Source organism: Acytostelium subglobosum (genome assembly GCF_000787575.1).
Source record: "Acytostelium subglobosum LB1 DNA, scaffold: scaffold8, whole genome shotgun sequence".
NCBI lineage: Eukaryota > Evosea > Eumycetozoa > Acytosteliales > Acytosteliaceae > Acytostelium > Acytostelium subglobosum.
This window is the reverse complement of record NW_012236525.1, coordinates 1-13,318: the sequence shown is the minus strand read 5'-3', so window position 1 is coordinate 13,318 and position 13,318 is coordinate 1. Positions and strand designations below refer to the sequence as shown.

Sequence of the window (13,318 nt, the reverse complement as noted above, 5' to 3'; positions counted from 1 at the left end):
CCAGTTGGCAGAGTCCACCATCACTATATACGACTCTGAGTTCGCTTCCATCCAAGCCAACACACCGCTGTCGGTGATATCTAAGAAATATTTGTCCAATGTACTCCAAAATTATAAATTAAATAAATAATAAATACCACAATAATCTACATCAAGATCTATATCCATAACAATCATTTGTATTATTATACGACCAAACCATAATTATTTATTAATTGATCAATCAATATCTCAAAATATACATACAGTTTTGTTGACTTTGAGTCAAAATGTCTCTTTTGAGATGCCAAACACTCATTTTATTTATTGTGCACTTGTGCGTGGGATGGACCTCGCTCATATAAACTGAATCCCCACCTCGCACAGAATTGAATTTGTTGGGATTCAAGTCAGATATAAGTGTTGTTAAGTTATTTATAGTGAACGAGACAATCAAAACAACTAAGTTGACAACAATAACAACAAACTAATTACTGTTGATACCAAAAGAAAAAGACTGTGTTATTTGACAATGGACAATTTAGTCAATCATACACATCTTGATATTCGTAAAGATGATGAGGTGGATTGACCTTCATAATCCAACAAATATCCAAAGAGTATACATGTAATAATATTTTACCGGAAGTTTGGATGTAGTACAACATGTCATGATGTGGCACTTGTTGGGGATCGGCGAAAGATTTTAAAAATGGAAAGATCTTGATGACTTGTGTGTCTCTGAGGAGATGATCAAACTGTTTGGCATGATGCATATGGTTAGACTGATAGCCTTCACCATAACATGTTGTGGTGTTTTTTTTTCGACCTTCATTCCGTTATGATGATGGTTCACAGGACAAAGCCTAAGGACACACTCGTCCATTCTTTACAAATAAGGTTTAATCAAACAACAGATAATAAATATACATACTTATATATATATAGAACACAATAATTAATCATTCATTAAAAGGTTCACTTGCCTCATCACCATCATATCATGGTAGTCTCACTACGCACTTTTCCGATATTGTCGGTGTTGCTTTGCATATGCACATTCTCATTGATGATGTCATCAGTGAACAGTCAAAGAACAATAGATCCTGAAGAATGTAGGTCATCATTATCATCTGATCAGTTTGGAAAACTTACTCACTCACTCCATCGCGCAATCAAACTCACTATGTCAGACAAATCATTGTTATGGTTGGTTAACCTGTTTGATCAGAATGTGACTTTGGTCAATCCATCATGTGCCCAACTGGCGAGTTCTTCATCAGGGGCAGTTAGTTTGCAATGTTTGAACATAACTGACACAACTGAATCACTCTTTAGCATGTAAGCATTATTATTATCATCCCAAAAGTTAAGGATATTCACTAATTCTTTCATTCATTCATTGTACAACAACAGAAATATGAATACCAATATTCCAAAGGGACAGAAACTACCCCTGGAGCCAATCGACAGGTTATATTTTCCAAACTTGTTTGCTTTTACATTATTGGCAGGTAATAATAATCCTATCAACAATACTGCCAATATCCTTCAGATGTTGGACAACGATGCAAACATTAATCTCAAAAGGATGTCGTAAGTATTTATTTATTTAATTATTTATTTTATTTATTTATTACTAATAATTATTAATTATAGGATTAATTATTTTTATATTATTATACCAAATGGTTTCCCAATCTATTTAAAACTTCAGAATCTGTAAGTAATGACAACCATAGATTTATTTGATTGATCAATACTAATGTTCTTTACTTACTTCATTTCCACCAACAATATATAGACTTCTTGGACAAACTATCAAAGGTGATATTCCACAAAGTATGTTTGATAAGATTCCAGATATCAATATTGCTGGTTCTTATGTAGATGACACCTCCAGCCAGGTATATTTCGACCCTTCCTTATCCTATCCAAACCTAACAAGATTGTAAGTACAGTCAGTACTAGCTCTCAGGATACAAGACACATATATTAAGCAATCGATCACAAAAACAACAGGACATTAAATTATCCAAAAACACCGATGGCATTCGCAACATTCAACTTTACACCAGAGAGATATCCAAATCTTCGAACTCTGTAGGCATAACTTTCCATCATCAATCAATCAATCAAATAATTACTAATCATCCAAATTCATTCAATCATTAGTTATCTGGCTGTGAACCAGGTAGTTACTGCTTATTACCAAGTTCCTAAAGTAGACACATTGTATGTTATGTTATTTTATTGGTTAGTTTGTCAACAATCTGGCCATTAATCAATCACCAAATTGACCAACTAACTAAATAATATTTACCAAACACTTCCATAGTTCACTCTTTACAACAACAAACTCTCTTGAAATGTCCAATGTGACCCTCGTGGGTGTAAGCACGGGCCTAATGACATTGTTAGTATCTGATTGGTTGAGCAGTGTTTGTGAGAGCTATGACTAACATTACATTATATTCACTTAACTACACAGGAGTGTTTCAAAAGGAAATATATTCCCAAGTGATCTGACCAATCAACCTTTATTGAAAGATTTGTAAATACTGCCAACTCAACAATTCATTCATTCATTCATTAATTCATTCAACAATGCTAATCACTGATCATAATTAGGTATTACAACACTTATACAGTGCCCATTACCAATATGTTTGATATGTCTACTGTGTAAGTATGATTGAGTTGTTCACAATAACTCAATCACTCACAAATCAATACAATACAATACAGGTCCATGCTTAATAGAGTTGGAAAAGATAGTCTTACAATGCCTCCAACAACTTGGTTCTCCAAGAATACCTCGGAGTCATTCTCAACTTTGTTTGTGACCAACGGCACAATGGCCGGTGCCATCCCCAGCTACATGAATGTTTCAAGTATGAATCTCAAGGACAATCCCAATCTAGTAGGCCCTCTGTTAGAGTCACACTGCAGACTTACCTTCTTTGATTTCCGCAACACTGGCATTCAAAATATTCCCAATTGTTACTTCTGCTATTGGAGCTATACCCAGCAATACTTTGTTGGTAGCCAAGTGCAATTCCCACAGAACTTCAATTGCAGTATGTATCAATCGTATCCAATCCCCGTTATTCAATCATACACTAACACTTCTCGCCATATCAGGTGTCAGTTTGTCCAAAACATTCTATCTCATCAAGGATACTTCAAAGAGTTTCTTACTACTTGGTACCAATTTGGGATTCAGAACACCAACAACAAACATGTCAGAAGTTAGTGCCAGTGTGAAGGTTGCTAACAGTCAGATGTCGTAAGTACATTCCATCCATACACACACAAAGACAACATCAAATAATTAATTAGCGATATCCAATATTATCTAGTATTTCAGCAATCGAGAGAATTGGTACAAGCACAATCAAGTTCTCAGATTCCAACATCCCAATGACATTCTCATGGGCAACAGACTGTATGTTCATTAATCCTCATCCAATCGATCACTCAATCACTTACTCACTCAATTCACACTTTCAATTAATTAATATAGGGACTAAGGTACAAGGAGTTGCAGGATACTTGAGCAATAACTCATTGATTGTTGTTGTCAATGGTACATTCCACTTGCCAGATTTCTTTGCTTACAATATCGTGGTTGGCAATCATCCATGCCCTGTCACACAACAAAAGGTTGATGTACTTCAATGTACCATCACATCCTTTGTAGTTGACCCAACTGTCACCATGATGGCCAACATCTCAACACCCTATCAATCATTCATCCAATCAGCCTACACTCAGAGTATGTATCTACATCCAATTCCACACTCATGACCAATCAATCACTGACTCACTTATTCATTCAATCAACAACATAGACTTCCCAATTGTTACATACGCATCACCTTTTACTACTGAAGGTGGTACACTCCAATTGAAGGGATTCTTTGGATTAGGTGCAACAGTGGGTCAGATGACAGTCAACATCAATGGAAAGGATTGTCAACTACACAGTGGCGATGACACTCATATCCTAACACAAGTTGATGGTCCATTGCCAGTTGGATTCGCCAACCTCACAGTCACTGTCAATGGTGTCCAGTTCAAGTCTTCCAACATATTATACATTGGTAAGTTTAATGAATTGTTTGATTTATTGATCGTGGACTAACTCATCATCACAGACCCTGTTACCAAGGAGTTTAACTGTGGACCAAGATATGAGTGCAGTAAACATGGAACATGTGTTGATGGAGAATGTCAATGTTCGAATGGATATGGTGGTCAGATATGTGAGTTCCAGCTCAATCCGAATGTTGTCATTCAACCTTCAAACTCATCAACCAACTTGGGAAGTAGTCGTTCAAAGTTGGACTTCAACTTGGTGGAGATACAAGAGTTGGACCTATCTCGCAATGTCGTCAGATCGATATTGACCAACAAATGGAACTTTACCACATCAGTCAATGGTTCATTGACAACCTATCATTATGGAATGCTCCCCGCCTCATCATTGGAGGTGGCCGTTACATTCGAGTACTCGACCGAAGCAAGATCACTCACATTTGGTGGACTAGATGTAAACCTCGCACCTGGCGCACTCAAGATGACGGTGGACATCAATGAATGGCAGTTCGTCAACAACCTCAACTCATTGCGAGCAGTCTTTGCCAATCAGATGACCAACTTGACCGAATTCGAGGAGCCACAATGCGAGTTTGACTCGACCACCACGTACGACGACCCGCAATCCAAGAGTCTCTCGTACATCAAGGTCAGGTTTGAGGACACGGTGTACTTTGGTCGTTTCCTCCCCGTGGCCCTGGCCGATGGACGCGCTACACGTATCATCAACGAAGTGATCAACACGACTGGTTCGCGCACATCACAGCTCACCTACATCGGCATCAATCTACCACAGTGTCGAGCATGCAGGATCGATCCAGACTTCTCATTGTTGATCGATACACAACATGTGGAATGCCCGTCCGCCAAAACAAGTTGGTTGCTCATTGCCATTATAGTGCCAATTGGAGTAGTTGTCCTGGCTGTAATAGTAGCAGTTATATTATGTTATAGGAAGAAGATATCATATATTTACATGGCCAAGTTCAAAAAGAGTTCAAGTGTTGGCAGTAGCAAACTGAGGTCTGTGCCATCAAAACATAATTAAGTCTGGATTCACCAACACCCACATTAAAGTATTCAATTTTAAATATTCTGTTTGCAATGTTGTCCCTGTGTCAAACCAATCAATTTCACAATTTAGTTTAAATCCCAACATTATTGATAGACTCTATCACTTTGTCTATCACCTTGTTAAGTCATTGTAGTGTATATATAGAGATAAATAGGGATAAAGTTGAGGAATAATATCATTGTTTGTTTAATGTTTTTATTAGATCCAAAATGAGTAATAATAATAATAATAATAATGAGAAGAAGGGATCAGTTTTGTTTAGATTATATGATCCAATATCTTTGGACAAACCTTTGGTGTTTGGACCAAATCATGATCAAACTCAAGGACCTAATATTACAATTGGTGATCTTATGGCCAATGTGGCAACAAGTTGTAGCCGACCACCACAAGAGAAGAGTATAATCAACTCTAGAACTTTCAAAGTTGATCTCTCTTCACAGTCCACACATGTCAACGACCAAACTACCAATGACAATGCCAAGCCAATACCCTGCCCATGTATGGTCCCGAACGCCCTCCACCTCCTAGACCAAAGATATGTGTGACAACCTTCACCAATCCTTTGACTGCCTCTGGCACTACCACTTCTGCTCAAGGTGAGATTGGAAGGGATCTGTTCAAGAACATTGAGCTCCCAAGTAGTATTCAAGACAAAGATGGATTCATTGAAATGATGGTTGCATTGTCACACAATATCGTGGCTATCAACGAACAGGCCGAGAAGAAGAAGTAGAGATTGAGAGAGAGAGATGAGTGTCGGCCACGGCCAGGTGTACCCAACCATTATTGGTAATACTAAATGGTGAGTTACCAATAAACCAATCGATGTCATTGTCCACAATCAATGAATCGATCAACAACTTCATCGATCCATCATTCGTTCATTCATTTAATTAGTTGGCCTTGACTGACTTGATGGCCTCTGCCAATGCTGTAATCAATAACCTCACATTTGGCTTGTTGGCATTGAATCCCATCAGACTGGAGTGTTTGATTGATTGATTGATTGAATGATTGATGGGTCAGTATGACTGCGTCCTGTGACCTACATGGGGCAGAGTAGTACTTACCCAACTCTCCAAACCTTGCCAGCAAACTCGCCAAGACCTCCAGCGATCTCGATGTTGTAGTTGTCCAGAAGGTACTTCATTACAAGCTTGGCATCGACACCAGCTGGTACCTGAACGGTGGTCAAGCTGTACAGACGACCACCTTGCTCATAGCTGTTCTCACCGTCGGGGATCAGTGGCGCAGCACCAATCGACTCGAGACCCTTGTACAGCTCCTTGGCGGCATCCTGGTGACGTGCCCACACATTCTCCAGACCCTCCTCGCACACCATCAGCACGGCCTCACGCAAAGAGTATATCAAGTTGGCAGGTGTTGTGTGGTGGTATCTGCGCAGGGGCTTGGGTGAGGCGACACTGCTGTCGCTCAGGTTGTACTCTGGACACCAGTAGCCAGCGAGCAAGTTGGCGTCGAGGTACCAGTTGGCGACGGGTGTCTTCCTGGCGGCGATCTTGGCGCATGCGCGTGGGCCGAACGTCAGAGGGCTGATGCCTGGTGGGCCACTGAGGCACTTCTGGCCGCCAGTGTAACATGCATCGACCTTCCACTCGTCGGCAAAGAAGGGCACACCGCCCAACGCGGCAACAGCGTCGACCATCAGTAGACAGTCGTGCTCGCGACACAGCTGTCCAACACCGTCCATTGCCTGCTTGATGCCTGTGCTCGTCTCACCAAACACCATTGTGAGCAGACGAGGCTTGTGCTTGATGAGTGCCTCCTTGATCTCGTCGAGCGTCACCCACTGACCCCACTTCTTGTCGATCTTGTGGATGTTGGCGCCGTATCTCTGGGCCATCTGGTAGATCCTGTCGGAGAAGTAGCCGGCCACGCAGCAGACTACGTTGTCGCCGGGCTCGATCAAGTTGGCCACGCAGGCCTCCATGGCGGCGGTGCCTGCGCCCGACACGGGGATGGTGAAGTGATTGTTGGTCTGGAAGAGGTAGCGCAACATCTCCATGGTCTCGTCCATCACCTGGTAGTAGCCGGCATCAGTGTAGCCCACCATGTTTGTGGACAACTGCTGGTTGACACGTGGGTGCAAGTTCGATGGACCTGGGCCCAACAACAATCTCACAGGCAAACTGTTGATATGTGTCTTTATCCTATGCTCGTTGTTAACTTTAATCATTTCCTTTGTCATTCTTCCTTCCTTAATCTTTGTTTGTATCTTATATTTGATTTTGATTGATTGATTGATTGAATGAATGAATGATTGATTGAGTGAGTGTGATCACACTGGTTGTTATCTCTTAAGATGTGTCGAAGTTGAACGGTAAGATGTAATGAATGAAATTGACTCTGATAGGTTATGGGCTATTTGGGAATGCAACTAGACCCATTCCCCCCAATGATCATCAATCAGTTCGCACACCCACTCACTCATTCACCCAAAGTGTTGATCACAAACAATACCACCAATCCCAAGACTATCTTTGCCTAACTAACATATATTACAAAGTCTGTTATTTTAAAAAATCAACAAGAAATAAAAGATAAATTATTGATTGATTAGGTGATTATAGAGAATGGACACGATAAACATCCAATCTCTAATTGAACATAAAGTCTAGCAGAGGTTGAGCCCACCAGACTTGGTTTCTCATGGGAAAGGGAGGCCAACACGTTGGGGAGAAGAAGGAGATATTGTTGAACAGTAAACTCGGACAATTAACAATATGACAGAGAGTTACGGGTTGTTGCTATTGCAACAATCTTGATCATAAAGTAGATATTTTATCAAATAAGTGATCGAAATTGTTCATTTCAATCAATCTTTACAAAGATGATCATCGTTCGTCTTCCAAAATACAAACATATTACATAGAAAGTTAGAGAGATAGGATATGCAAGCAATAACAGAGACACCAAATGAGTTGACGACAGGGTTGGATAGTGTGTCACCACTGGAGATGATCAGATTGTTTAGACAGACTGATGGCCAGATATTTAGTGGCTACAGACATCACTCTGGTCTGAACGACAATGATTCAATTCAAACATTGACCAATATGATTGAATCAATCCGTGATCTTATACATCAGTCTTGTCGCAGTGACGGCAAAAAGACTGTGGATATCGTGGTCGCCGGTGCTGGCACAAGTGGACGTCTGGCCTTCTTCTTGGCCAACTCTGCCAGACGTTGGTCCACACCACATCTGACCAACAACGTCAACTACCACTACCTCATCGCTGGTGGAGATAGAGCACTCACTGTTGGCATTGAAGGCGCGGAGGACGACCTCGTTCGCGCCGTCACTGACATCGACGCCATACTCGCGCGACCCAACTCCACAGTCGTGTACATCGGTGTGACATGCGGCCTCAGCGCACCCTATGTAGCCGGCCAGATTGACAGACTGCTCAGCTGTGACAGCAGTTCTCAACGTCATATCATCTCACTGATGGGCTTCAATCCGATCGAGTTGGCACGAGTCAATCCAATCGAGAAGTGGGACAAGTCCTTTGCCGATGTGGCACGCGCCTTGGAGCAGAGCGCGCGTACTGCACCCACGAAGCGCTTCATCATCAACCCTGTGGTCGGACCCGAGCCACTCACTGGATCGACGCGAATGAAGTCTGGAAGCGCGACCAAGATCCTCCTGGAGCTCATACTCTCGATATCAATGTCGAGCAATCCAGATATCGACGTGTACGCCACCATCATCAACAGATTGAATGAGTACGAGCAAGTGTGTCGTGCAACATACAGACATGAGGACACCATCGCGCCATTGGTTGCAGCAGCCGGACACTCATTGCTGAGTGGCGGACATGTATACTACCTGGGCCAGGATAGTCTTGGCGTGGTCGGCTTTGTCGACGCCTCAGAGACAGTTCCAACATTTGGCGCTGGTGCATTTGACGTACGTGGATTCATACTGGACTCGGCCGATGGCAAGAGTGGATGGATGGCAATGCAGAACGCCGATGGTGATCACTCACACATATCTGAGGAGTACTGTATCTCCCAGGCTCACTTCCAAGACAAGATCATCCCAACTCTTACCTCACGCGACACAGTCATCTTGATCGCGCCACCAGTGGCTGTTGGCGGCATCGATCTCATTGCCCTCGCGCCAATAGTCACGGCCATTATCAAACGAGATCAAACATACGACAACATACCAAGTATTCACTTGATCATGTTCCCCGCGACCAATCCCCCCTTTACACAGCTGGTCCTTGGGAACAAAACTACAAACATCAACATCCAACTACCATTCAAGGAGATTGATGGCGTGCCATCATATATCGAGATGTCATTGAAGTGGATATTGAACGCAGTGACGACCGGTGGCTTTGTACTGGCCGGCAAGGTGTTTGGAAACAGAATGATCGACTTGGGATTGACAAACAACAAGCTATACTATCGATCATGTGGCATTGTTGCCAAGTTGTTTGGCGTAGACGACAACACCGCCAGACAGTGTCTACTCCGTTCAGTATACAGCCTGGACAAGGACACGCCAGTGCCAGCCGACATCGACACTGCGCCAGTCTACAAACACATCGAGCATGCCGAGCGCAACAACATCACTCACATCATTCCAGTGGCCCTGTTATTGGCTTCCGGCCATTTCCAATCGCCAAGTGCTGCTCGCGAGCTCCTAAGACAGACTCCATCAATTCGCAAGATCCTCAATGACGCCATGGCCAAGTCGTCGTAGTCCTCGTAGTCCTCGCCATCGTCGCTGTCGACTCATAATAAAGTTAACTTAAGTTTAAAGGATAACAACACCATGTGTTATTGTTATTGATGTCAATGATTGCGTGTGTGTGGATTGAGGAGCAAGACTCGCGCAAGCTCGCCTTTTAGAACCTCTCAGAGATACGTGTGGCCACAGTTCTAAGCTTGGCGTAGACCTTTCCAGGCGGCGAACCCATAATCAAGTTACAGATGGCGTCCTTGGCAACACGGATATTGGCATATGATCCTAAAATATGGATACGTCTGATTGATTGGGATTGGATGGATGGATGTGTTAGGCGATCAGTTAAGTCAATCAATCAATTCATCAACATACTTGTCAGCCAACACTATTCTTGTCTTGGTAGTGTTCTCAATGGTAAACTTGGTCTTGCCGTCCTTTCCAGCAATACGTCCTATAGCACGTGACAGGTTATCTCCCTTCAGTGTCTTTACATCTTCAATATCGAATGAGTCTATATATAAATCGTCGAGCCTCAGCAGAGCAATGGCGTCCTGTGTGTTCATGATGGGATCAGGGTCAGTATGATGGACATCAAGTTGGTCGCGTGTCTTCATCCACTCCATCGATTAACTCAAACCTACATTAACTTCGAAACCAAGAGCAAAGGCATGTACAAAGTCAGAGGCCTTCTGCAATGCACCTGGATTCAGTGTACCCTCTGATGTCTAAGATTGATTGATTGAGTGAATGAGTGAGTATAATGATGTCGATCAATCATTCAATCAAAGGTTTAGGACACATACTCTAATCTCGACCTTCTTTGATTGAAGGTTCATTCTGATTTGTAGCTTAAGATGGTTGACGATTGGTTCATAGATCTGTTGCCAGTTACCCTTGAGTGGTGCCATTCTGTTGGGTGGGATTGTAATCTTTCTAATTTGTACTCCTCCCTGTATAATGATGATGTACACGTTAGCATATTGATCAATCAATCAATCAATGATAATAGACACATACATTATCTTCAACTGTAATCTGAGGGAAGCTTGGCTTCTTGTTTGGACCTGTATCGGCCATATCCTGATCGATGTCATTGTCATCATCTCTAGCTCTCTTGTTCTTCTTTACTTCCTTATCGATTGAGGCCAATGCAATCTCCTTAACAGGTGCCTCTATATTAGTAGCTACTGACGCTGTATCAACTGTTTCTGACATTCTATTATTATATATTGTATGAATTGTATGTGATGTGTTATATATTATTATTACACTTTTTGAAAGAGATAAAGAGATGAGCGTGATACTCAATCATCGACTTGGTCGTTTCTCAAAATCATCTCCTCACACACAACTCTTTTAATTTATTTATTTATTTTGAATTGAATGAAAAACGAACGAACGACTGAAGTGTGTGAGGGCAAGGGCAAGGGTAAGGGTATGGGTTGAGTTTGAGATCAAGTGATAAAGAGATAGAGAATGATAATGATATATATGGTTGGAACCAAAGGGGACAGAATAGTTTATTCTAATGTGAAGGTTATTGTAAAACTTAATGTACAACATTGATTGTTGGCGAGCAGATTGTACAATTTGAGGACTCGCTGGAATGCACTTGGATTGAACTTGATTGGACTTGGGATTGGACGAATGATGGCAATCAAAATTGTAGATTGCTGGATATTATTTGGATGTTGATGTTGATGTATGGAGTGATTGATTGATTGACTACTGTTACAATTGTGTTGAGTTGGTTAGGTGAAAAATGTGATTGATTGATTGATTGATTGAATGATTGAGTGAGTGGGGCTGGATTTGGACAGGACCTGGAACTCATCAATCAATTCAATTGTTGATCAAACTATTGATGCTGATCAACGAAGTGCTGCTGTTGCTACCACTGCCACTGTTGATAATGCTGCTCAATGGTGCTTGCTTCTTGGTGACCAACTGTTGAGTGGAAGAGGCGATGTTGATGCTGCCATTGCTATCACTCAACTCTGACTCGCGCTTCTTGGTCTTGGCGTAGTATAGTCCACAGGCGTTGCACAATGACTTGCATCCATCTGGACCCTTGCGCCACTCTGGCGACTCCTTGGTGCCACATCTCAAGCACTGCAAATTGTCCTCGTTCTCCTTCTGCACTAACTTGCAGCGTCTGTTGCGGCGTGGACGCAGATCGATAAAGTCGCTCTTGGCCTTCTCTGGCAATATTGGCGCGTAGGGCAGCTTGTTCTTCTTGACCTTGTTGATGCGCTTGACAATGATGTCCAGCTCGTCGTGCAGCAGCGTGAGCATCTTGGACTTCTCCTCCGAGACGCCACGCTCATTGTCGATCCTCTTGCAAAGGTCGAGCAGGTTGGCGGTCATCTCAAAGAATCCATTCTTCTTGGGCGAGGTGGCCTCGCTGAGGTCGCCCTGGCTGCCGCCATACTCGAGGCGGATCGAGTCGGAGCTGACGCCAATCGATGGCGAGCTCGAGGTCATTGTGGGCGTGGAGCAGAGGAACAGTTGGGGTGGGGTGGAGCCGCGTGGCGACACGAATGGCGATGAGTTGGGCACCATGGACATGAGTGGAGATTGGTAAATGCTTGGATATTGTTGTTGTTGTTGTTGTTGTGGGTGGAGAAGTTGATGTTGGGGCACCTGGATGGTGGGGGTGGGCTTGGCGTATGGGTGGTAGTGTAGCACGTGATTGTTTACACTCTCCTTCATATTATAACTATTGTTCAAATGATGGAGCATGCTGTTCAAGTGATTGTTGTTTGAGTTGTTGGAGTTGGAGTTGGAGTTGGAGTTATTCATTCTCTCGTTCATATTATAAGTAAGGGTAGTATACAGTTGATCTTCAAAATCCATAAGATGTATGATTGAATGATGGGTGGTAGTGAGATGGTATGATTGATTGATTGATTGATCGAATGTTATAATTGATTGATTGATTGAGTGTATGAGTGTATGAATGAGTGTTAAGTATAAGTGTCGATCGATGAGATGTAATTGTTATTGATGTAATTGTTGTTGTTGTAGTTGTTGCTTATTTAAATCTGATTGACTGACTGATTGACTGATTGACTGACTGATTATGAAATGGAATGGATCATTCCATGTTTATATATATTGGTGGATTGAGCCCGGGTCATGGACAGGCTACCTACCAAAAATAACATCAGGAGCTGTTGGCAGGTGCTGATCAATGGTGGCCACACTATATTTAGCCGTGGCACTGTCAGTCAGTGACTTAGCTGAGCTGTCGATCATGGACAAAGAATTGATTGGTATGTCCAAGAGCACTCGCGAACACTCACACACAACAGTCAATCATGCATTCATTCATTCATACACATTGGAGTGATAGTGAGTGATCGATACATTCATCAGCTTGTTTGATCAACACATAAACATCATTGTGGTTGGACATCATCAAGCTGTGAGTGGCATT

The 13,318-nt window shown here is 42.4% G+C and overlaps 5 protein-coding genes across 5 annotated transcripts; 3 read left to right on the top strand and 2 right to left on the bottom strand.

Moving 5' to 3' along the window:
- Window positions 1–2,644: 2,644 nt before the first annotated feature.
- On the top strand, window positions 2,645–5,128 carry SAMD00019534_043920 (hypothetical protein; the record flags this gene model as incomplete). Its single annotated transcript, XM_012899882.1, has 7 exons — window positions 2,645–2,664; window positions 2,728–3,059; window positions 3,124–3,268; window positions 3,342–3,427; window positions 3,506–3,757; window positions 3,834–4,085; window positions 4,140–5,128. The coding sequence occupies 7 exons, from the start codon at window positions 2,645–2,647 to the stop codon at window positions 5,126–5,128; spliced, it is 2,076 nt and encodes a 691-aa protein (XP_012755336.1).
- Window positions 5,129–5,654: 526 nt separating this feature from the next.
- On the top strand, window positions 5,655–5,891 carry SAMD00019534_043910 (hypothetical protein; the record flags this gene model as incomplete). The annotated part of the gene is made up of 1 exon (XM_012899881.1): window positions 5,655–5,891. The coding sequence occupies one exon, from the start codon at window positions 5,655–5,657 to the stop codon at window positions 5,889–5,891; it is 237 nt and encodes a 78-aa protein (XP_012755335.1).
- Window positions 5,892–6,057: 166 nt separating this feature from the next.
- SAMD00019534_043900 (hypothetical protein) lies at window positions 6,058–7,361 on the bottom strand (the record flags this gene model as incomplete). Its single annotated transcript, XM_012899880.1, has 2 exons — window positions 6,058–6,139; window positions 6,229–7,361. Coding segments are annotated over 2 exons (1,215 nt in total), but the record flags the coding sequence as incomplete, so codon positions are not given.
- Window positions 7,362–8,070: 709 nt separating this feature from the next.
- Window positions 8,071–9,894, top strand: SAMD00019534_043890 (hypothetical protein; the record flags this gene model as incomplete). Its single annotated transcript, XM_012899879.1, has 1 exon — window positions 8,071–9,894. One exon carries the CDS (start codon window positions 8,071–8,073, stop codon window positions 9,892–9,894), a length of 1,824 nt encoding a protein of 607 aa, XP_012755333.1.
- Window positions 9,895–10,039: 145 nt separating this feature from the next.
- SAMD00019534_043880 (hypothetical protein) lies at window positions 10,040–11,094 on the bottom strand (the record flags this gene model as incomplete). Its single annotated transcript, XM_012899878.1, has 5 exons — window positions 10,040–10,178; window positions 10,252–10,430; window positions 10,521–10,604; window positions 10,683–10,829; window positions 10,897–11,094. 5 exons carry the CDS (start codon window positions 11,092–11,094, stop codon window positions 10,040–10,042), a joined length of 747 nt encoding a protein of 248 aa, XP_012755332.1.
- Window positions 11,095–13,318: the final 2,224 nt, after the last annotated feature.